This window comes from Stenella coeruleoalba, assembly GCF_951394435.1.
Source record: "Stenella coeruleoalba genome assembly, chromosome: 7".
Classification (NCBI taxonomy): domain Eukaryota; kingdom Metazoa; phylum Chordata; class Mammalia; order Artiodactyla; family Delphinidae; genus Stenella; species Stenella coeruleoalba.
Window position 1 is genome coordinate 59,468,992 of NC_137153.1, and position 23,269 is coordinate 59,492,260.

Consider the following 23,269-nt stretch of genomic DNA (forward strand, 5'->3'; position numbering starts at 1 on the left):
TAAGGGAAAAAAAAAAAAACAACCCAACAGGAGAGCCCAACAGAAATGGGTAAAATATTCGAACAGACATTTCACAAAAGAGAATATCCAAGTGGCCAATAATGGACTTTCCCAGCGGTCCAGTGGTTAAGACTATGTGCTTTCACTGCAGGGGGCATGGGTTCGATCCCTGGTCGGGGAACTAAGATCCTGCATACTGCGCGGCCAAAAAAAAAAAAAAAGGCCAATAAACAGGTGAAAAGCAGCTTAACCTCATTAGTCAACTAGAAAATACAAATTAAAACCACAGTGAGATATTACTATAATCCAGAAATAAAAAAGACCGATTATACAAAGTGTTGGGGAAAATGTAGAACAACTAAATCTCTCCTACACTGCTGGTGGGAGTGTAAATTAGTACAATCACTTTGGAAATTTATCTAGCATTATCTACTAAAATTGTTCATAGGCTACTTCATAACCCAGAAATTCTTCTAGGTTTATGCCCAAGAGAATGCATACATACATACACTGGAAGACATGTAGAAGAATGCTTCTATTCCCTTTATTTGTACTGGCTCCAAACTGGAAACGACCCAGTGATTGTCAAGTATCCAATAGATAAACCGTGTTGTATGCATACAATAGAATTCCATACTGCAATGTGGAAAAACAAAACAACTTTGTTTTTTCCAACATGAGGAAGAACTCTTACATGAAATGTTGAATAAAACCGTTCAGAAGTAAAAGAGTGAATATTATATGCTTCCCTTTATATAAAGTTCAAAAACAGACAACACAATTTTGTATTGTTAGAAATCAGGTTAGTGGTTATCTTTGGGAAGGATGGTGGGAGTAGTAATTGGCAGAGAATGGAGAATGGGATGTGGTTTCTGGATTGCCAGTAATTTTCCATTTCTTAATATGGACCCTGGTGACATGGGTTATTCACCTAGCTATAAACTTATGATGTGCACTTTTCTACATGCCTATTGTAGAGAAGTTTGTGCTTTTCCTTGCTGTATAACATTCCTTCACATGAGTGGACGACAGTTTATTTTTTTAAAGCCAGGAAGAGAGACAGAGGGGGTAGTCACTTAGGTCTCCTCCCTTAGAGATCCAAAGAATGAAGCCAAGGCTGCTGAAGTGCCTCTTTTCTCTTTAGTGACTAAGTCTTGATGGCCTTTAGTGTCACTCTGTAGTTGTGCTAAGGTTGCCCACACTTACGGCTTCCTGTTTGGGAGCTGGGGGACGTAGAATGAGCCCTGCAGGAAAGGAGGAAAGATTTTAAAGTTGGGCAAAAAGCCACTCTATTGCGGGGAGGAGCATGCAGAGGAGAGGAAAAAGTTTGCATAAAATTGGTGGTTAAGAGCCAGACTACGTAAGTTCAAATCCTACCTCTGAAACTTGGAAGCTATTGACCTTGGGTAAGTTATTTACTCTCTCTCTACCCTAATTTTCTCATCTGTAAAGTGGAAACAATATTGTAGCTGTTCTTATAGGACGGTTAAGAAGATTAAATGAGTTAAGGGGCTTAATAAATGCTACAGTGCGTAAATGAACATACGTCAGCTTGAAAAGAAAAACATGACCCTAAGTATTCAGACTTGCAGGGTGCTGCAAAGGAGAGCCCAGGGTGGTTCTAGCTCAGCTGCCAAAGCTCTACAGCCCCCAGAGGCTGCTCCCATCCCCCATCTTCGCTAGATGCCCCTGATTGACTGTATGTAGCGAAAAGCTTTGCACACTTCTCTTTCTTTCTTTTGATAAACAGTTTCCTTCAAGGTTTCCAGAATTCTCAGACCCCCTCTTTGACCTTACAGGGAAGCCTAGCAGGCGTATGAATTTGGAACACCACCACACAAACTCTCTATCTCTGTTCACTCCCCTCCCCCCCCATTCCAGGTCTCTTTCCTCTATGCTAGAAAATTGTTTGGTTTGTTCACACTCTGTCTCCTGGACATAGCAGGTGCTCATTTGTTGCCTATAGAGTTACATCATCTTATTCAGTTGATGAATGACACTGTATATGTGGATGGGTTCTGGGGTATTCTCAGTTTTTATAATATGGGTAGCATCATTCTATGCCTGTCACTAAACCAGCCCTTTGGAAACTGTGACAACAGTAGTGCCCTTTGTCCCATGTTGAGCCAGGACCCGCTGTAGGGTAGGCAGTCCATAAATGTGTAGGAAGGGGCACTTGCTTAAGATGCTATTATTTTTCGCACATTTCTAGAGGGTGCCGAGGAGTAAACTTGAGATAGAAGCTGCGTCCCATAAACTTCAACCCACACCACACCGTCTTTTCAATCCATCTCCCCTAGCATCAGGGAACTAGGGACATCACTCTTGATTTTTCAAGTATAATTGCAAATAAATGCTATACACGAGCCCCAGTGGCACTCAGAGGGGCGCTGGGGTCCGGTCATTGTCACAGACTCTGTTAACCCCTGTTTATCACCTCTCACCACATTGGAAGCACAAGGACAGAGACAAATAATAATCTGATAGTCAGATTCAGGAAATACTTATTGAGAAAGGACTAAATTTCAGACACTTTTCTACATATCCTGACAAAGAATATTTTTTGATCCTCAAACAACAACCCTGATGCGCGTATTATTTTCTTATGCTGTTTTTGAAGGTGAGGAAACCTTGGCTAAGAATTATTATGTGCCTTGCCCAGAAACACGTAGCTTTTAGGTGGCTAAGTCAGGATTTGAACCCAAAACCCAGGTGCCTCTAAGTCCAACTCTAAATCCTCTATTCCGTTACCTTCAGAACACTCTGGAGAATGAAAATCATCTTGTTACATTGTGTCATGCCTTGTTTTCAACCCAAACTGGTTTACCCAGCTTGATAAGTTCTTTAATCACCACAGTGTATTGAGTGAATCAAGGATATATCCAAAACTCAAATCCCACATTTAAAGGAGGAAGCTCTATCCCATCAATAATATTAAAAGAATGTACCTGGGGTTCTAAAGGCAATTTCAAAAGACCAGTGATAAAAATGCTTTAAGGAATACTTGTGAAGCCTCCCAAGGCAACACCTGTGACGGGGCCACACTCACCTAGATGGTTACACACTTGCCCTGTGCTCTTGCTGCATGTACTGGTCTGCTATCGCCACAGGCTTTGGAATTAGAAAGACTGAGATTAGGAGCACTGTGACCTTCTGTTGGTGACTTAACCTCCCCTTGCCTCAGGCTCTGCATCGTTAAAAGAGCTGAGATAGGGCTTCCCTGGTGGCGCAGTGGTTGAGAGTCCGCCTGCCGATGCAGGGGACATGGGTTCGTGCCCCGGTCTGGGAAGATCCCTCGTGCCGCGGAGCGGCTGGGCCCGTGAGCCATGGCTGCTGAGCCTGCGCATATGGAGCCTGTGCTCCGCAACGGGGGAGGCCACAACAGTGAGAGACCCGTGTACCGCAAAAAAAAAAAAAAAAAGTTGATAATATATGTGACATTTAGAGCAGAGAGCAGAGCCATAGTTAGACCTCTCAGTATATGGTAAATATTAGCACTTGTCATGACACTCATTTTAACCTAACATGGAAAACCATCACCCTAAGGGAGACCTTACTTAACTTAGGTGCTGCCATTGGCCATAGTAGAGGAGAAGATCCAGTTTGTAGATACTCATTTAAAATGCTCCAGAAGAAATGTGCATATCTGGTCCTCAGGGAAAGGGAAACGGGGCACAGAGGGTCTGGGCTCCTTAGTGCTGCTCAACTAAGGTGGTGCTTTGGCCAGAATGAGAGCCATTAAGGCTGCTTCTGATTTATCCCCCGCCCCCTCCACTTTTCCCCTTTGGTATAAATTAGGAGGTTGGGATTAACATATACACACTACTAGATAGAAAATAATCAACAAGGACCTACTGTATAGCACAGGGAACTCTACTCAATACTCTGTAATAACCTGTATGGGATAAGAATCTGAAAAAGAATGGATATATGTATATGTATAACTGAGTCACTTTGCCGTACGCCTGAAACTAACACACCATTGTAAATCAACTATACTCCAATAAAAAATAGAAATTAAAAACAAAAAAGACCGCTTCTGTGAATGAGCCTAGAGCCTGATTGAATATGGACCACTTCTGTGCCTGCCAAGAGAGTAACTGTAGACTCAACGAGTACATAATGCAGGAGCTTCTCAATTATTTACTGTGTTGACTCCATGACGTGGTCTGTGTGTTCTCAGGTCCTTCTCCATTTGGGAACAGAACCTAGAGAGTAGGTGTTCCGTCTGGAGAACAAAGCACTACAAGCAAGTGCAAACTGCATGGGACACTTAATGGCAATCCAACACAGTGGTTACTGACATCAAGTCCCACTTTCTAGGCAAATTTCTAAGAATTGCCCACATAGATATAGGGACCAGGCATTCTTAGATGGTCTACATCTTTATCATTTGTCATAAAGCCCATTTATTAAACCACAGCTAACAATGAATCATTTTTTAAAACTTTTGTACAACTTTCCCAAAATCTTAAATTCATTTAAAAAAGATTCTTGTTGGCACCATGTGTCCTGGTTTAACATTCCGAAAATACAGTCTCTGTACAGATATGGGAGTTTTATATTTTCTAGGACAGTGGTTGTCTGCTAGGGTGTTGGTAGATCATCACGCCTCTATGAGGTAGGTCTGATAAGAATATCATAAAGTTTTTTATTTTACTTTTTAATTAGGTAGTTCCTTTATCAACAGCAGCAGATTGGATGTTATCTCCATAAAGTGATGAGCTTCCTTCACTTGCATTCTGATATTTTGTTTTTAATGAGAGAAAGGAGTCACTGTGAGCACGGCCAGGATTTATGGGCGTATAGGTGTCTGGCTTATGGACATCAAATGTTAATTATGACCTGGAGCAAAAAGGTCGTGGGTGGCTAACCTGGGACATTTCAGTCTGTGAAGGAGGTTGTGGTCAAGGCAGTTCTAGTGAGGTTATCGGACTGGCGCCCAGAACCTCACTTCCCCACACGCTCGGAAATAAACGTGAATACACGTGGTGCTTGTTTAGAGTCTTGTAAAAGAGTCAGCCTCTTTTACAATGTGGGCAATGCTAACATTTAGCTTAGTAGCCCTAAGTAAGTCACTTTACCCCTCTGAAACTTGTTTTCCCGTTTTCATCTACAAGAAGAGCATTTGGCGTAGATCAGGGTTGTAAACTCGGGGAAAGAAGAGGCGAGTTGGTAACCGGTGTAATGGGACAGGGAGTAATCGGGACTGTGGAGACCAAGCCCCATCTAACAGGGGCAGCAGCTGCTCTCCTCCAGCCTGTGTGCAACACTCGTCCCCAAAGTGTCTCCCCTCCCACTTTTTCAAAAGCAGCAGGATATCTGGATTTTCAAGTAAAATATCCCAATTTTAACATGTGGACAGTGAAATCCAACATTCAAAATATGACAGGGCAATACACAGGATGTTGCCAGTTTTGTTTCTTTATCTCTTGTCTAGCAGTCCCAAAGTCTCTTCTAGTTCTAACATTTTAAATTTTGTGTCCTTTCACTAATGTCAATAATGTAAATAAGTGGAAATGTACAAAACAAAATTCTATCCACCTTAAGATTTTAACCATGCAAATAGTTTATGTGTGTGTAAGTAAATACTGGATTGGAATATGTGCAAACAAAACAAATGTATAGGTGATGGGACTGTAGGTGGATGTCCTTTATATTTGTTAATTTTCACTTAAAATATCTCTGCTCTTTTTTTGTTGTTTGTATAACAGAAAAGAAAAAGATAAAAGAAATATTAAGGGCAGCTCAGAATGGTAGCAGACATGAGGAGAAAAAGGGAGAGGGATATTAGGTATGTTCTGGAAACTTCTATTTCTGTCCTGACCTCTGTATTTGCTTGTCAACCATGCTTAAACAATAATTTGTTAAAAAGCAGGCAGTATTAGTTGCACATAGGTAAACTCTTTGTGCCTGAAATTTCCCACTTCACACTGTGCTTTCTCCCCGTCGCCCCGTCATTTATAAAAATACGTCCCACCTCATGAAGTATAGTGGTATCAAAAGTTTCCCAACTTTGTTAGTTTGGCTTCTGAATATATTATAGAAGGCTTTTTTTGTTTTTTTTTGCTTTTTCTGGGTGGTGGGGTGGGAAGGGTAACTTATTGTCCGTAATTACATTTTCCTTTGCTTTCTATCAACACTGGTTTCATTCTATAAATCCACATCAACTACCCGTAAAGTGAGCAGAAAACCGAACGTTGTTATTTAATGTATTTATCTGAAGGCTTCCAAGATACCTTGGGAAGGTTACTTTCTTATAAACAAATTTAGAGGAGAATATTAGCACAAAGGAATGGAAGGCCTTTTTATCATAAATGCAGAAATTCTTAAAAATCTACCCATCCTTGCAGCGTAGTGTCCAGCCCCGTTACTAAACATGTGATGCATGTTTGTAGAAAGATTGCATTTTTCCTCTACTCCTTGGACTGCATCTAGGCCTTCTTAGTTGGGGAATATATCCACAAAAATGTGGTTATTGATCTTCCTTAGTAGTGGGCAAATTAAAATAATACCACCATGATCTAGATATGTCAAGAAGAATCTTTGACACTGAGGACAGTCAGCCCCAGGATGTGGATGTAGGGGACTTGAGTTTCACTTTCTCATTGAAAATGGCCCACTGAGCAAAAAGCAGGATGGTCCTTTGCCAGCACTGTAGTGAAGGATCAGTAGACTGTCTAGCGCTTTCTTGCATCCTGTTGCCTCACTGATTTCTGGATTGCCAGATGCTTCTGTTTTTTGAAAATGGTTAAAAAAATACCTTAGTGATTCTGTTGTTTCAGAAACCTTACATATGGCACAAAATATCCTGAAAAGTTTTTGAGAAAACACTTGCTTTTTCTTTGCTCAATTTAATCATCATTGCAGCTTAACTTCATTCAAACTTATTGTTTTCTTTTCATGGATATTTTGATGGTTAAAATTCGAAGGTTATATAAAAGTGAGTAAGCAAGTTATGAAGATTTAATTGCTCATAGTTTTTTGTGTCTTTTTTTTTAACCTAAGTCTTAAAAACATATGCCGGCTAAGAAAGGTTGAGAATTTAACCTTGAAATTGAGAATTCATAACAATTGAGATAAAAATGATCTTTTTTTGAAGCTGGGAGATATCCTTGATTTATCACCATTGAATCAGAGAGCAGATTTTTCACACACTGAGTCATAACTAGAGGCTTTTTTTTTTCCCTTGGGTAAACCACCTTAACCTGCCCTTGAAAACCTCTGGTTCATGTACAGAATGAGTCTGAGTCTGTCTCTATTTAGCCTGTGAAATTTACCAAGACCATAGCCTGGGGCTGAGGAGGCTGTGAGCCATACCACCACCTCAGATTTTTGATGACACTACAGGCCACTTGATATTTATTATGTTAGCAGATGTCATCAGATATATGTGTGCACAGGTGCAGCGTGCAGTTAGTGAAAGAAGGAACACTGCATGTGTATATTTATTTTTGTACCCATACTCTCAATGGTTAGAAAGTGACCTGGTGTGCCTGTCCTGGGCAGTGTGGAGTTTTGACCCCATTGCAAGGGCTTATCTGGTAATCTCTTGAAGTCTTTTCCACAAATATAATTCTGTGTGATGAGCAACTATGTCTCGTGGCAAAGACACTGTTTATTTTCCCAGTCAATGTCTAAAGAAGAGGCATAACGGATTATAGCTAAAGACGGCTGTAACCAATAAAAATAGTCACCAGAGGTTGTTATTTATACTTGGGTATCCCTCTTACACAACAATATTCTAGATATCCATTCTCCTCTCCTCAATAAAACTTGTATGGAGACAGCTCTCAGCTATGGAATGCCAACAAAATGCCAGAAGTTGGCACTTTATACAATAAATGTCCTAATTTAAGCCTCTCTAAATATTTTTAAAATAATTAAGAAATAATTGAAACTATTTCCCAGGGGTAATATTTAATACGAATGTTTACACAGGTTTATATCTTACATAGTTTTAATTCTAAAACGTAATCATTCAATTGTTTTAAAAGATGGTATTGTGTTTTATTTAGTATTGAGTTCTAAATATTCCATGTTTATTACGTACACTAAGTTTGCACAAATGCTAGTACAATAATGGACTAAATAAAATAATTTAATAAATTAGTGTGTACCCTTTAATCATAAAAATAATAGAAATAAAAACACACCTCCTATATTTTTGAGAAATAGAGAAATAAGACAAAATAAAAACCTTTGGGGTAATGACTGAAAATTACTGGTTGAGATGGGGTAGAGGAATTACTTAATTATTACATAAAGCATTGTAATACTGCATGCCTTTTAGAAATATATTGTGATTATTCTCAAAGATAAACACACGCAGATGTTGCTTGTACACTAAAAAATTCTTAATTTGAAAAAAAACAGAGAAACTGCTTTACCAGTTAATTGGCTTTAGGAAAAAAACAAAAAATCTAAAGTTTCAGTGTAGTGGAGAATCTTCTAGTTCTAAGGAATGAATTGTGCCTGTAACTAAAGGCAGAAAAAAATTAGCTTTTCTACTGGAATCACTTCAGTTAGATGTATCAGAAGGCCAAAATGCCTAAGTAACGTTAGATACTCCTTATTTTTTTAAAACGAATAATTAGTTATAATTTATAAAAAGTTGAATATAAAAAGATACTGAAATTTAAGTACATTAAGAAAGGCTTCTAACCAAGATAATTTTAATAGAAGCATCTATTTTAAAACACTCCTGAATTGAATTTCTACATATTTATTTATGTCAAAAAATGTGAAAACTGGAAAATCAACCAGTGTTGTAGACTAGAAGACCATGATCATTAGCCAATTAAAAGATTTAGGAGCAACAACCCGCTGAGGTGACTACAAATTAGTGAGACTGATTTCTATAGGACGTGTTGAAAATTAATCTCCTTATTTTATAAAATTTGGATATCATTTAATTATAATCTGTGTACGTATTTGACAGAAGAGTGATCGGTATACATACGAATGAGTACTCTTGTAAGCTTCACATGTCAAAAGAAACAAATGACACTCAAATAAAAAAAGATAATCTATGAAACGCTGAACATAACATACAATGGTACATTCTATTACTAAGTAATATACTTAGGAAGAAATTCTTTGACAGGTGACACTAAATCTAGATTCATTCAAGTCATCACCAGAAGCACAGGAAATCCTTCCCTTTCCCCTTTCCTGTTCCTTTTCCCATTTCGTGTCTTAGGATATTTCCTAAAGAAAACTGGATTCTCTCTGTAATGTCATTTCTCCTTTGCATGAAATAGATGTTGGGAAGGATTGGTAACTCTGCTATGGACTTCAAATAATTACGAGAAGAAGCTTTCTGAGGCACACTTGTAAAAGTCTTAGAATTTGATAACATTGCTCACTTAAACACTCCCTCCACCACCCTAAATAATATATTTTAGTTTAGCCATATTGAATTTTCATATTTTATATTTGATTCGTTAGTGCTAAATGTGATTTACTGAACCATGAAACTACTATTAGGAAATCCTAGAATGGAAACAGATCTGTTTGTTACCCACTTGAATTGACTGCCTGGGTATACTGAATTAGAGCTATACTAGCTGAGTGGTTAAAATTACCTAACTTGGAACAAGATAGATGTTAAAAATTAATTTTCCTTGGGAAGTTATAGCTAAATGTGGAGATACATACATACGTGTGTGTGTGTGTGTCCCCATCCTTCATCTCCCTCCCAAAGCGATATAGATATACACTTGTTACTTTTTTTCTGAAGGGAAATTGGGAACTGGTAATAACCCATTTTAAAGTTCGGCATTTTCTAAAGCTCACTTGGGTCAATCCAATTCTCAGTTTTGCACTTATCGTTGAAATGAGATATGTATACTATTCACAAACATCTACATAATATGTACATATTATATGTATGTAATATATGCATGTATACATGTGTGTGTGCCCACGCCGGTACAGGAGAAAAAAACTTTTTATTTTTGGATAATGAGGCCAAAATGTCTTCTTTGTTTTATAATGCGTGTTGTAGGAACAAAGAACCTGAACAATGTTGTTTAAGTTCTCTTGGACTTTGAGGGTAAATATAATTGGGATTAAAATACTGACATGCTCACATTTAGTAGAAAGATAAGAACAATTCATTGGGAGCTATTCCGGTCCCACTGGTAATCACATAATTGAACAGGGTTTTTAAAGGATATTTGAAGCTATTGTTGCCTGTTGTGCAATTACATAATTAGTCAGGATCTCTGTAATAAAATCTTTTCTAAACATATGTGGGTTAGTACTAAGTAAATTTAGGGCGAGTGCTATATTTTTACATTTAATACTTCAGTTTTAAATCAGAGCTATATAACAACTTGGTTTAAACGTTAAACATTATGTTACCACACTACAGATGCTTAAAATGCAAATGACTGGATTACTTGCAAACTAAGCAAAAAACCTACATATATTTAAGTTTAAAAAATATTAATCAAAACCGCTTTATGAACATGAGCCCGCTACCACATCTCATCTAGAGTGTTTACTTCTTGGGGACCCAGGGGTTGCATATTTCTTTGGGGCTGATTATTTCTTCCACCTACCCCTGAATTATTGACAGTCACATGCATGCCTATAAATGATAACGCTACGCAGTGAGGTACATTTCAGAACTCCTTTTACACCCAAACAAACGTGGCCTGGCGAAGGGGACCGAAAACGTGGCGGCTAGTAGGGAAGAGCACCAATCCCGTGCTCGTTATCATTTGGTGATGAGTCTCCCGCGGCTGCTCCGCCCGGCTCAGCTCTCGCGCACGCCCGCGGGGAGGCCCCCGAGCGCGGTGGCACAAAGGCGCGCGGAGCCCGGCAGCCCCGCAGGCAGGCGGCGCCGCACTCCCTCGCCGCGCTCCGGCCCCGCCCGGGCGGCACAAAGAGCTGAGCCGCCACTCGCGAGGGGCCCCCGCGCCGGGCAGCCCGCCACACCCACTCGGGCCCGCTCCCGCCTCCACCGCCTCGGGCGCCCTGATGAATATGCATCGCCGCGCTCCCGCCCCCGGCTCCTCCTTTTGGTTTCCTTCCCGCCGCCAGGCGGAAGCGAAGAGCCGCGCTTCCCGCGCGCCTGGCCGGTCGGGGCGGGGCGGGGCGGGGCCGGGCGGGCGGTGGGCCGGAGAAAGAGAAAGCCGGGGAGGCGGCGGTGCCGGCGGCGGAGCGCGGGCGGGGCGCGGAAAGGGTGCGCGGGTGGCCGCGGTCCGGGGTAGCCTCGCCGCCGGCCCGCCCGATCCCAGGGCGGGGAAGGGGCGAACGCGCGACCCTGCCTCCGCGCCGGCTGCATCTGCCTAGCCCGCTCGGAGCCCGGACGCGGGCGGGGAGGCAGCCCGCAGCCCCAGAGCAGCCCTGCTAAAACAATAAAACCCAGCAAACACACGCGCGCGCTCGCGCGCGTACACACACACACACACACACACACACACACACACACACACACACAGCACTCTGGACGGCTTTCAAGTCTACCTCGAGAAACAGTCTTCTGCAAGTGAGAGGAAGCAAAACTGGATACCCAGACAGGCTGAGGGGCTGCCTGCTTTTAGACTTGACTTTTGCCGCCTTTTCTTCTTTGGGCCAAGAACTGTGGCATTGCAGAAATAATAATTAAAAACAAAAGTAAGAGACTAACTCCTGGATTGCGCTTTAAAATAAAAACTATTAATAAATACAATAAACGACACCAAAACAACCCTTGAGAAAGTCCACAAATCTGTACCTCAGATACGTGAAGTCAGCGGCCCAGAGTTCTGTTTACAGACTCAACATCTCTTTTATTTAACGTAATAGAATGCGGTGGTATGTGGCTTTGCAATGACTGGCTTTATTTGCTTGTCTTGTTTGTCCCTTGCATCCCCTTCCATCCCCAGACACAGATTTTTTACTGTTTGTACATTGTAAAGAGACTTTACCTAAATGTCATTTCTTCTTTACAAGTTGGGCCATAGTGTTGGATTTTCAGCCTTAATGCTTTTCTTTTTTTTAAGCTTTGGCAACTTTAGTGTATATGTCACACTTTTATAGAGACATTGTGAGTCCAAAACAGTGTGAAATGTAGCATTTTTCCTGCTTCAACTCCCTACTCCCCCCCCTTCTCCCCCATGATGGAAAAAATTACTGTACAAATGATACTTTAGTTGTACCTTGTAGCCCATTCTCTCTTTTTGGAGCATTTTTCTTCTCTTTAAGGTGAATATGCACAGATTTGTTACATATGCTCACTTAAAAGTGTCTTTATTTAGCTCTGGTGTACTGGAGTTTTTAAAGTCAATCTTCATTTTAAAGTTTAGTTACCCCTAGCCCCTTGTTCCTGAAGTGGCAGGATAGAATTGTTAGCCCTCCTCCCACTCTCCCCCTCCCTTAAAAAAAAAAAAAAGATTATGATGGATTTCTTCCTGCTCCTGTTAATAATTTTTCTTCCTGCCCTGCTGTTTTTGCTCTAGGATTTTTTCCCTTCTGCCTAACTGTGTGTGTGTGTCTGTCTCCCTTTTTCCTTGTCCTCTCTTCGCCAGTATGTCTGGAACACATTTTAATGCACAATATCCCATCCATTAAGTTGTGGTTGAATGCGGAGTGTGTGAGGACTTGGCAGCTTTCAGGTTGAAGGGGGCGGGGAAGCCAGTTTCGACTTTGACACAAAATGCCGAAGTGGCGTGATTGGAATTATTATTAGTGCTGTGAACATGGCCTTCTTCTCCTGGAGTTAGTAGAACTGCCATTGAACTTGAGATGGGACAGACAAGATCTCCAACCCGCTCCCCCAACCAAGTACAGTAGCTGGCAGGGAAAAGGCGCCAAAATACACAAGATTAACTCTAACTTTCTTTGACAGGATCCTATAACACCATCCTTTGTAATTTTAACTTTCCAACGGGCGGGAAAAAGTTAACTAGTGAACCCATACTTGAACAGATATTTAAATCAGCCCTAAAATGGAATAAATCCAGAAAGTCATACACACATGCTTATGTGGTTAGAAAAGAATGCAAATGTAAATAAGCAGGATGAATGTGTGTATCTGACTGGGGAGTTCAAGATTTAATCAAAATGAGAATTAGTGTGACTTTTGAGTATATTTACTGTATGGGGGAGAGCATTGTGAGGCGAAGAAGCTGACCTTTAGGCAGCCTAAGTAAAAACTGCAAAGAGTTGTGAAACACAAAACGTTGTGGTTTCCAGTTTTACATCTGAGGTTTGATGTTTTCATTTAATGGTATGAGAGATGCAGAAAGCTCCAGTGCTGAAAAGTCCCTATTAAATCATATGTGGGCAAAGGTCAATCACTCCAACTCACTGATACACTATACTGCAGATTCCTGCCTAACTGATGGGGAGCACAGGAAAAAGTGCTTGGGCAATAAAAGTATTAGAAGGGTAATTATCGTCCGTGGTTGGGACTGCATTCTTGTGCACTGGCAAAAGGTTTTTACTGGCCCTGATGAATTTTAAAGCTGAGTATTGTTGAAAGCTGTTTTAATAGGAAATTGATTAGCTGAGTGTTTCATACAATAAATGGTGACAGTTTCATTGTTTGATGTCCAAAATAAATTCCTTTTATTCTTTAGTAGACAGAGGCATCCATTTAATTTTAAGATGGTCAGACTGAGCAGCAGTATAATTATTGGTGAATGTAATGTCACGAACATCTGTAACTTTGCTTTCAGAGTTTGTGACATCACACAATTTGACAATATTATTGCTTTGGAATTTATTAACTTACTGTGTATTGTGAAATTTTTTCAGATATATTTCAGAGATAAAGTTTACTTAAATATCAATATATATTTTGTATAGGCCCAACTGTCTTCTATCTTTGTAATTATGCAATTGTTGGCTAAATTTTATTTTGAAAGTTAAAATGCACAGTCCTGTTGTTATGCATTGTTTTGGTTTTGAAACAGAAAGGCAGTTTTCAAGGAAAGAATTAGAGAAAGGGGTGCAGAAAGTTTGAGTTGGTTTGCAACGCACTTTCTACACTTAATGCAGAATGTAAAGACGACTTAGCCATTCTGGATGAAGCTTTCTAAACAGATCTTTAAAACTCATCTGTTTTCATGTCACAGAGGCACATGTAGATGGGTAACAGAAGCCAATTTACATGTAGAAATAAAATGATAATATAGTTTTACTTTAAAGGTCAGCTATCTTGAAAAAGGACAATAGCTACAACTCTCAAGACTGTATGTGACTCAAAAGAACTCAAAAGAAGACTGTACGTGAAAGTGCCTATAACTTTTCAAGTATTGTGAGTGAAGCAAGGCAATTATTACCATGATTTTCAAAGTTTAAAATAAATCATGCAAAAATTACAGGGCAACTGCTGACATTGTAATCCCGGAAAGCAAATGTCTTCAGAAGTTGGGAATCTCTGTTGATGAACTAGCCTCATTTCTGTGCAGAAGTGGAAACCAGCTAATCTTAATGCTGGCCAGTCTGTGTTCAGATTCAGTGGTGGCTTGTTAATGTGCCCGAAATGTAGGCACACTTAGTGGGATGGTATTTTTTTTAAACAGTCGAGTACAGGCATTTCAGCAGCGACATTATTAACAGCGTCATTTTTCTCATTTAGTTTTGTCCTCAGGGGACACCAAACAGCTCCCAGAGGATGGGAAGAAAGTCCACGGTTATTTATTCATTTCAGTGAAAGGCAAAGTGCTGGCAGTGGGGCTTGGGGAAGCTAACCGGTTGTGAATTTTCTAGTACGGAAAAATCACTACCCTAATTTGACAGTAGTAGTTTAAGGGCTGAGAGAGCTGGGCATGATTTTGCAATTCCCATCAAGTGCAGACAATTTCAGTACTTGTTGGTTGTTTATATATGCATTGTTGAGTGGATTTTTGATGTTCTTGCTTGTGGATATAAAATTGTGTTTTACAGGCTACACGTGTATGATTTTTATGGTTCATTTGGAAGAAGAAAAGGTCCCTGGGCATGGTGTAGTGGATACTTGCAGTCTTGCAGGCCTGTTTCCTGGGGGTCAGGAGGTCATCTGTCTCTTTTGTATTTAGTTTTAAAATATTGATACTGGCCATGCAGCCAGGGTGTGTGGAATTGTTGAGCCTCCCCTCTAATCACATGCAAGCGCTAAAAAAAAAAAAAAAGTCATCCGCGTGTATTGAAAATGACAGCTTTGTTAAGCTCCAAGAACCTTTCCTTAAACTGCTCAGGATTCACAACCTGTCACTGAATTTCTTTAGAAGGGAGAAGGTTAAAAGAAAATCAATATTAGAAGACGCTTGAGATGTTAAGCTCCTCTCTGGAGGTCAATGAAAGGCTCCAATTGGGTAATACTGCTTACTTTTTCAAATATACAATTGAGTTTTGAAAAATCCAGTCACCTGAAGCACAGACACTCCAGCACTTCTTGAAATTAATAAACTATCTGTCAGAAAAGAAACTTTTCTCTCTATAAGGTGGCAGGGAATAGGTGGTCTAGGGAGGAGGTCTTTAGGGATTCTGAAATATCAGATTTTCCTGTTGCTGCAGAAGCCTTTCACTTCTTTCTTCCAGCCAGATTTTGGGGTGAATGAAATTGACTTGCTTTAACTCTTTCAGTGAGTGAGAGAGAGAAGAAAAAAGGCAGTTTAGGAGAGGTAAGTACCAGTCTAAAAAGTGTTTGGCCCACTTTGATAGTATCAGAAGCTTTTCAGAGATACTTTAAAACCACTCTTAATTACCATGGCACAGAAATGCTGGGTAAAAGGGAAAGTGGCTAAAATACCGTATGTACTTTCTCACTTCCTTCTCTCTGCTCTTCTACCTGGAATTTAAAAGACTGGCATTTCTCAAACCACAGATAGTGAAGGGTCCTGCTGAGAGAAGACAGATGTTCCACACACCCCAATCCATCAGCTCCTCTTTCCAGAAGCCTCTCTCAGAGTTCATCCTGGGAAGACCTGCAGTGGCCTGGGCATTAGCTGTACAAGAAGTAGTGTTCTGGGGGTGGCGGGGGTGGGGGGGGTCAGCCGTCCCGCCCATGGCTCCAAGGCCTGAGAGGACAGTCAAAGCCATATCAAATGAGCACCCCATAAGCTACTCCGGATGTCTCTTGTTGCCCATTCTTTCCTCCCTTTTAGTTTCCCCCTCCTCACCATTACTCCTTTCTTATTTTCCTTTTCCTCAGAAACAGATCCAAACCGCCAACTACCAAGCATCCTCCATGCTCATCCAACTGTGCCCAACCATAAGTGCCCTACAAACAGGGAGCGATTTGAACCCCTCAGTGATAGGCCTGGGAGGCCCCAGACGTCTTCACTTCTCTGGGGTCTTACCTGGGTCTGTCGCTGCTTCTTCACCCCTGGCGCTGCTGCAGCTTTTGTGGCCTCTTCTGTGTAAGAGTTGTCAATTTTTCATTTTTCTTTTTTAAGCTTGTGAGAAACTTTAGGATGCGACCTAGTTTGGGTGGCAAAAGGAAACCGTTTCTGTTGGTAAGGGAAACTAATAAGGGAGGAGGGGTAGCGTTGTCTGCAGACACTTGCCCAGGGCTCAGCACTGGGCCTCTTTTGCTAGGGGACAGCGGCTCGTTCTAGATCTCTGGCTGAACGAAGCGCTCTCTGGGTGCCAGGATTTCACTGGGGGTGGTGTGGTGAGGAGGGAGGGAAGTAGAGAGGGAGGGAGAGAAAGAGAGAGATGGGCGCTTGATTTTTAAAGAGACCTCGAAATAATGGCTTCTGTACGAGTTCAGGCATTCAAAGAGGTGTGTTCAAGGACAGGAGTGCATTCGTGCCAAGGGGAATGTCTTTTATGGTAAATTAACTCCGGTTAAATTGAATATTTGTTCAAAGGGAAACTCCAGTAGTTAAAGCTGGTATTATCAGTAGCGCTTCCCCGCCTCCCTCCCCTCAGACTCTGGTATGAGGGTGAGAAAAGGGATGCAGCATAATGTGCAATACAAAGTGATGCTTTGGGTTTGTTGTGTGTTTTTTTTTTTTTTAAATCTAGCATGAGATCGCCTAAAATTTTCTGAGAGAGAAATGAGTATTTATAACGTGGACTGTCACCTCATTTCTTTCATCTATAAAGACGATCAAGTTTATCCTGGCTTTTCAAAAAAGAAGAAATGACCCACACAAAGGAAATTAAGGTTGTCAGAGACCTGACTGGAGGATTTGCCTCCGGGGGGAGCAGGGAGGCCGCTCCCGGTGGTGTGTGCCCTAAAGGGTTAACTCGGGAGAGTTCTCTAAATTTTCCCGACTTTACCTGTCTTCCCAGAACCAACGCTCCCCCCACCTCCACCCCTGGCCTTCTCAACTCCCCCTCTTTCGCCAGTGCTTTTTTTCTTTGGGCTCTTGGTTTACGGGGCCTGCAGCTGGTGGACTTGGCAGGCTCGCCTCATTAAGAGTGCTCTTTGAAAACGGACTGTGTTTGAGCATTTCCCTAATGAGGACAGGACGGGGTTAAAAAGTGACCATTTCATGGTTGACTTGAACCTGCCTACTTTTCTTGATGTGTCGTTGTGAAATGCTTGATGTGGATAACTCCCACTTGCTGAAGGAAAAAGTCACTGGTTCCTTCGGGTCCTCGGGGTGGGGTGATAAAGGGGTGGGGGGAGGTGGGCAGGAGCCGGAGAGACAGAGAGAGGAGAAAGTTGAGGGGAAAAATCGAGAGGGGGGAAGCGAGGAAAAGAGGAAAGGGAAATCAGAGCACAGCTGGAGGTGGGGGCGGCCCCGCCCCGGGGCTGGGGCCGTCGAGTCCTCTCCGCGGCCCCCGGCTAGGTAGACGCGGAGCCCCTGGCACTCACTTTTCCTCTCTCCATTGTCTGCACAGCCTTTGCTTCCACCTCTTCCCCACCCACCCCTGGCCGAAAACCGGAATTTGGGGGGCGGGGTGTGTATGTGAGAGTGTGTGTCTGTGTGTGCCAGTGCCCGTGCGCGCGCGCGCGCGCAGAAAGGGTGCAAGGCAAACCGCCGGCCTCCAAATATCCGAAATCAAGTTCATTCACTCGGGGCCCGCGGCTGGCGGCGGGGTGGGGGCGGGGCTTCGCGCGGGAGCTTGGCGGGCGCGGCCGCCTTTGCAGGGCTGGAGCGGCACACGCACCCCGCTCGCGTGCGCGCCCACCCGCCCGCCCGCCCCGCAGCCCCGGGCGCGCCGCGGCCCCACCCTGCTTGCACCCAGGCGGGGCGGGAGCCGTTTTCCGCCGGCGCCCCGGGCCCCGGGGGGGTGGGGATTGGGGGCGAGCCAGAGGGGCTGCAGGAGGAAAAGAGCGGAGCAAGCCGCGGGAGGAGGAGGAATAGGAGGAGGAGGCGCCGGAGGCGGTGGCGGCGGCGGCAGCTCGGCCCGGTCCTCCCGCTCCGAGCGAGGCCACGTGCACCGGGCACCGCCAGGGAGGGCGGCAAACCGCGGCGAGGCGCGCCGCTTCTGCGGAGCTGCCCCGGGACGCGGGCCTGCGCAAGGGAGACCCCGGAGGGCCCCGCCCCCATCCGCGCCGGCGCGCCCCAACTACTTGAGACCAAGTTCGCTTAGGCCCCCGCCTCCCCCTCCTCCCTTCAGCCGGCGGGCATTGCGGACCGCGCCCGCCCGGGGTGCGAGAGTCGGCGCCCCAGCCTGGGCCCCGGGGCGGCCTGGGTGTGAGGGAATTTTCCATTCGTTCCTTTCTCCGGCCCAGTCCGGCTCAGTGCTTCTCCCACTCGGAGGTTCCCGCGGTTTAAAGAGTCCGCAGCGAGCACCGAAATACCTCTTCCAGGGCGGGTTTTCGAGGGGTGTGTACGTGGGGGGGGGGGGGATGCGGGATTTGCCCAAAGGGCGGAAAGAAGATCTATTTAAAATAATAAAAAAAAGTCGTGGTGCTGTTGCAGTGGTATGAGAGCTTTAACAAATGAGAGAGAGAGAGAGAGAGAGAGAGAGAGAGAGAGAGAGAAGCAAGAGGAGGAGGAGGAGAAAGGTGGGGGGCGGGGGGTGTGGAGAGGCTGGTGCAAAAGGAATGCGCGTTTGCAGGAGGAGGAGTAAAGCGATGATTGTGTAATTAAATAATAAAACAATCCTTAAGTCTGATTTGGAGAGAGCTCGACCGGGGTCCAGAGGGTGGAACCGGTGAATTTTTCAACTTCCAAGTTTTGCAACGAAAGAAAGCGAGAGAGGGAGGGGAAAAAAAGAGCCCAGAGCAGAAAAGAGAGGAGTTTGGAGCCGAGCGGGAGAGCGGGATTTATCGTTTGGGATTTTTCAGGAGCGCGTTCCGATCCCTCTGGGCGGCGGCGGCAGCAGCAGCAGCCTCCTCGCTCGGCCGGGTCAGACGCGGGGCGAGGCGCGCGGGAGGGCAGCCGGGCGTGGAGGAGTCTGCGCGGGCAGCGGCGGCTGCAGCCGGGGACCGCGCACCGCGAGCCTCTTCCGCCCGGGAGACCTGCGCTCGCGCCCCCTCCCTCACCCCGGCCTCTCCCGGCTCCCCCACCCCACCCCGCCCCCACCCCGGCCCTCTCCCGCGCGCGCCCCTCCACCCGCGCGCACTCGCTCACGCTCCCCCTCGCGCACACACATGGTCGGCTCGCGGCAAAGTTTCGCCTGCGGTCGCCACTCCGGGATCCTGCCGCAGTGCTCGGGGCTGTAACCTTGAACTTTCCCAGCGCGGTGACACATTCTCCTCGCTCTCCCTCCCGCCCTCTCTCCTGCGCCCCCCTCCCCGCCTTTTTTAAAAAAGCATTTCACCACCAACCACCACCCCAATCCAACCCACACCGAATCTTCGCGCACCCCCTAGCCCCCAACAAAAACAACAACTGCAAAACAGAAAACAAATCCCCAAACCCAGGCGAAAAGCAGCCAACACCGGCGGCGGCGGCGGCCTCGGCGAGCACGGCCAGCGCGGTCGGACTGCAGGAGGGTTAAAAGTGTAGATTGGATTTCACCCCGGGAAATCTAGCACGCCGAGTGAACTTGAATCTTTGGCTATTTAAGGAGGACTGGGTTTGTTGTGAAGTTGCGGTGATCCAGCGCAGAGCCCCGTCCTGATTGATCGCATCGCGGGGCTCAGATGACTGTAAAATGAATAGATGAAATTCTTGCTTCTCGAAGATTTTCTTGGGCATCTCCGGGAAAGTGCGTTTTAAGGCGAAGTCATGATGTATTCTCCCATCTGTCTCACTCAGGTACATGCCTCGGTCACTTTCTCGAGCTTTCTCTCTAGCCCGAAATGCCTTTGTTTTGTTTTGCTGCTCTCGTCTGCGGACAATTAATGGCTTTAGTTAACCTCCGCACACCCCGGTCCCCCTCAGAAGAAGTGGCCCGGAGTTGCGGCGGGGTTTGCAGGGCGGCGCGGGAGCCGGCGCGCGGCCCCTAGCCCACGGCCACCGCGAGCGCCGAGCCCAGCGCCCTGGGCACGGAGAGCGGGCGCCCGCGCCTTGCCAGGGCGGCTGGGCCGGGCGAGGCCGCAGGGGATGGGCAGGGCCCGGGCCCGCAAGCGCTAGCCCGCGCGCGGCCCCACTAGTGCCCGCTGTACCCCTGCCCAGGGTGCCCGCCGCCTCGCTTGCGCGCCGAGGCGGACTCCGGCTTTAGAGGAGCTTTAGGGGAGGACAGAGCCCTTATAAACAACCGGTGAACTTAGGCGAGGGGACTCCAGTAGGAGTCCTTGTGGGCGCCTCTGGACTCCGCTGCAGGCAGTGGGCGGGAGACGAAGCGACTCGGAGGTTGTGGTCCGGGGACCCATTCCTTTGCTTAATTTGGGGATCTGAAACTCAGGTCCATCGCGATCCGCACTTTGAGGCGTCCAGTGACCACGCCACAAAGGCGGTCTGTACGTGGACTCGAGTTAGTTGGTCGTGGTGAAAGTTAAGGACTTTTAAAACATGTTCATTTTGTGGAGACCTGTTCATTTGACGATATTTGGGCGTAGGACAGAAAGAAATGCTGGAAAGTAAGGTCATTTAAAATTTTTTCACTCTGAAAATTGTCCTAAGACTTTAGGAACAGTGTTGTGAAATAAAATAGTGGCTTTATACTTTTGCAGGAACACAACTTATATATTTTAAACCAGTCGGTCAAATGGAAAAGTGACGAGACCAAACAGACTTACCTGGGGGCATCTTTCATCGCTGCCCAGCTAACTAACCAACTGACGAGCTGACTAAATATATTAGCCCAGAGTTGTTACTTGAAGCAGTATTTTAAACCTCTAAAGGTATGGGGCAGTTGACTTCAGCTTTTAGGAGGATATGTCACGATTAGTAATTGAGAACCATTTTCTTTGACGTTGGCTTAAAAACTAAACAGTTGAAGAAGTGTCGCCTAGTCTAAGGTGTGTTACAATTTTTTAAAAATCCAGTATCATGATGATGCATTTTTTCTGATGAACAAATGATTAAGGTTTCAATTGTATGACAATTAGAAGCCATTGTGATTCAAAAGGACTGAGGCATTCATAAATTGTGAATGAAGATGAAAACAATGATAAGGCTTATTCAGTGATTGGATACAGTCCTGTAGCTTTTTGGCTGACACATTTTTTATTGTTTATATTTTGTTTGGCATCGGAGTATGATTAACTTAGATATGGCTATTTTCAGCAAGTAAACGTGCACTTTAATTTAACAAAACTGGAAAAATGAATTGCTGAGCTATTTGTATTTTTAAGGCTGTGAATAATGGCCAATAAATATGATGATGAAACTGTTTCAGGTATAACGAATTGCCTTCAGCTGCAAAAGTTACCTTTCATGTTACCCATCAGCAGGATTTTTTTCCCTCTTTCTGGTAAACCACATCCATTTGACATTATTTTTACGTTATTGAAGCATAGTTCAAATAAAACAAATTAAGGTAAGGTTTTCACTTGCAAAGTGCTGTACCACTTACTCTCATGTAAAGGATTGCTTTTCTATATTAGTTCATATTTCCAGCATCGGCTTTTCAGAAACATTGCTAGCGATTACATTGCATTTTCGGTTTCCTCTAAATATGTATTGAAAAGTCACTAGCTTTATCTAAATTTGTGTAAGTTAAAAATAATATTGTAGCATCGTGACATATGGAATATTACGAGCATATACAGCATAGTCATTCAGCTATCACATTAGTATTCAAGGGTGCATGCTTACCAACACTAATTCATGATGACTGATATTCTCTACTGTTTTAATAATGTAAATCTAAGTTGACATATTGAAACTGTTTTGGGGATTTAAGGTCTAGACTAGAGAAGAAATTTTAGCTTTAGAATTCTCACTTTAATATCTGTGTGACTTTATAGGTAGTGTAAGGTGTTGCAAAAGTAACATTAACGGTGTTACTTTGATATCAGACCAGTAGTTTAGTTTTGTCAGCAAAACATTTTTTAGGGTATGTAAATACAAAATAGAGAAACATTCTTAATTGATTGGAAACTTTACTAAGTGTTTCAGTTATCACAAAAGGATATCTAGGTTTTAGAAAGAATTTTCAGAAGGAGCTACAGTTAAAGTTGATATTTATCAAAGTGTTACTCAAAAGTATCAGTACCTGGATATAAATCTGTATTTATGTATCAGTATAAATCAGATGTTTAAAGAAAATTAAGAACCATCATGATATGATTTTGTATTTGCTTTTTCTAAAAATAATGTAAATCCTTAATAGTATAACTTTCACTTGGAATGATTGCATTGAATTTTTTTCTTCTTTCGCTGTTTCTCAAGTTCTTAAGGTACGTTTAAAAAAATGGTTTACTGTTATATAGCAGTGGTCCAAGAACATCTAGTATTTATTCTTCTGCCTCTATATTGGTCTAATTTTCCATCCCTTTCATGGAGACCGCTGTTTCTGTGAAGAAAAAGAAATATTTCCAGTAGAATTAGGACTGTTTACTTTTATATTTGAAATTTGTAACTAGGCTATTTATTTTATCAATTTAGTTCAACTAAAGGAAGTTTAAAAAGAGAAAAAATTGGCATTACTGAATGCCAATGTGTTTTAATAAAAATTCTGAGAGAGCAAGGTGGCATATTACCTTAGCATACAGCCATTAGATCTTAGATCATTTACATGCTTTGCTTTCTTAAAAAATAATTTTCATAGTTGTTTAAAGTATTATTGTGATAATCTATTAATTAGGACATCTGAATACCTTAATCACGTTTTTTTTTGATGAAGACAAATTACTATGCTCCACATTCATATCATTCAAAATCACTAAAAATATATTGTAACAGCATTAGAAAACAGTCATACTTGAGAGATGATATTTTAGTCATGGTAACACAGAAATATATGTGACTTGCTGAAAATCTCTACTTATCACTTTTTTGAGGATATGTCTCCATGTCAGAAGTAAGTGTTTTGCTTGAAAGGAATTCACATA

At 43.4% G+C, this 23,269-nt stretch overlaps 1 protein-coding gene across 5 annotated transcripts in view; it reads left to right on the forward strand.

Moving 5' to 3' along the window:
- The window catches only part of NFIB (nuclear factor I B), a 443,132-nt gene that overhangs the window by 188,569 nt on the left and 231,294 nt on the right, over positions 1–23,269 (forward strand). For 2 of the 5 annotated variants that reach the window (XM_079926361.1, XM_079926362.1), the window contains exon 1: positions 18,927–20,087. The exons of 2 other annotated variants lie outside the window; for them this stretch is intronic. In XM_079926361.1, the coding sequence (XP_079782487.1) occupies positions 20,058–20,087 (30 nt within the window). In that variant the 5' untranslated portion in view covers positions 18,927–20,057. Of the gene's footprint in view, positions 1–18,925; positions 20,088–23,269 lie in introns of those variants that run through there. One more of the 5 variants, XM_079926363.1, reaches the window with a different exon arrangement.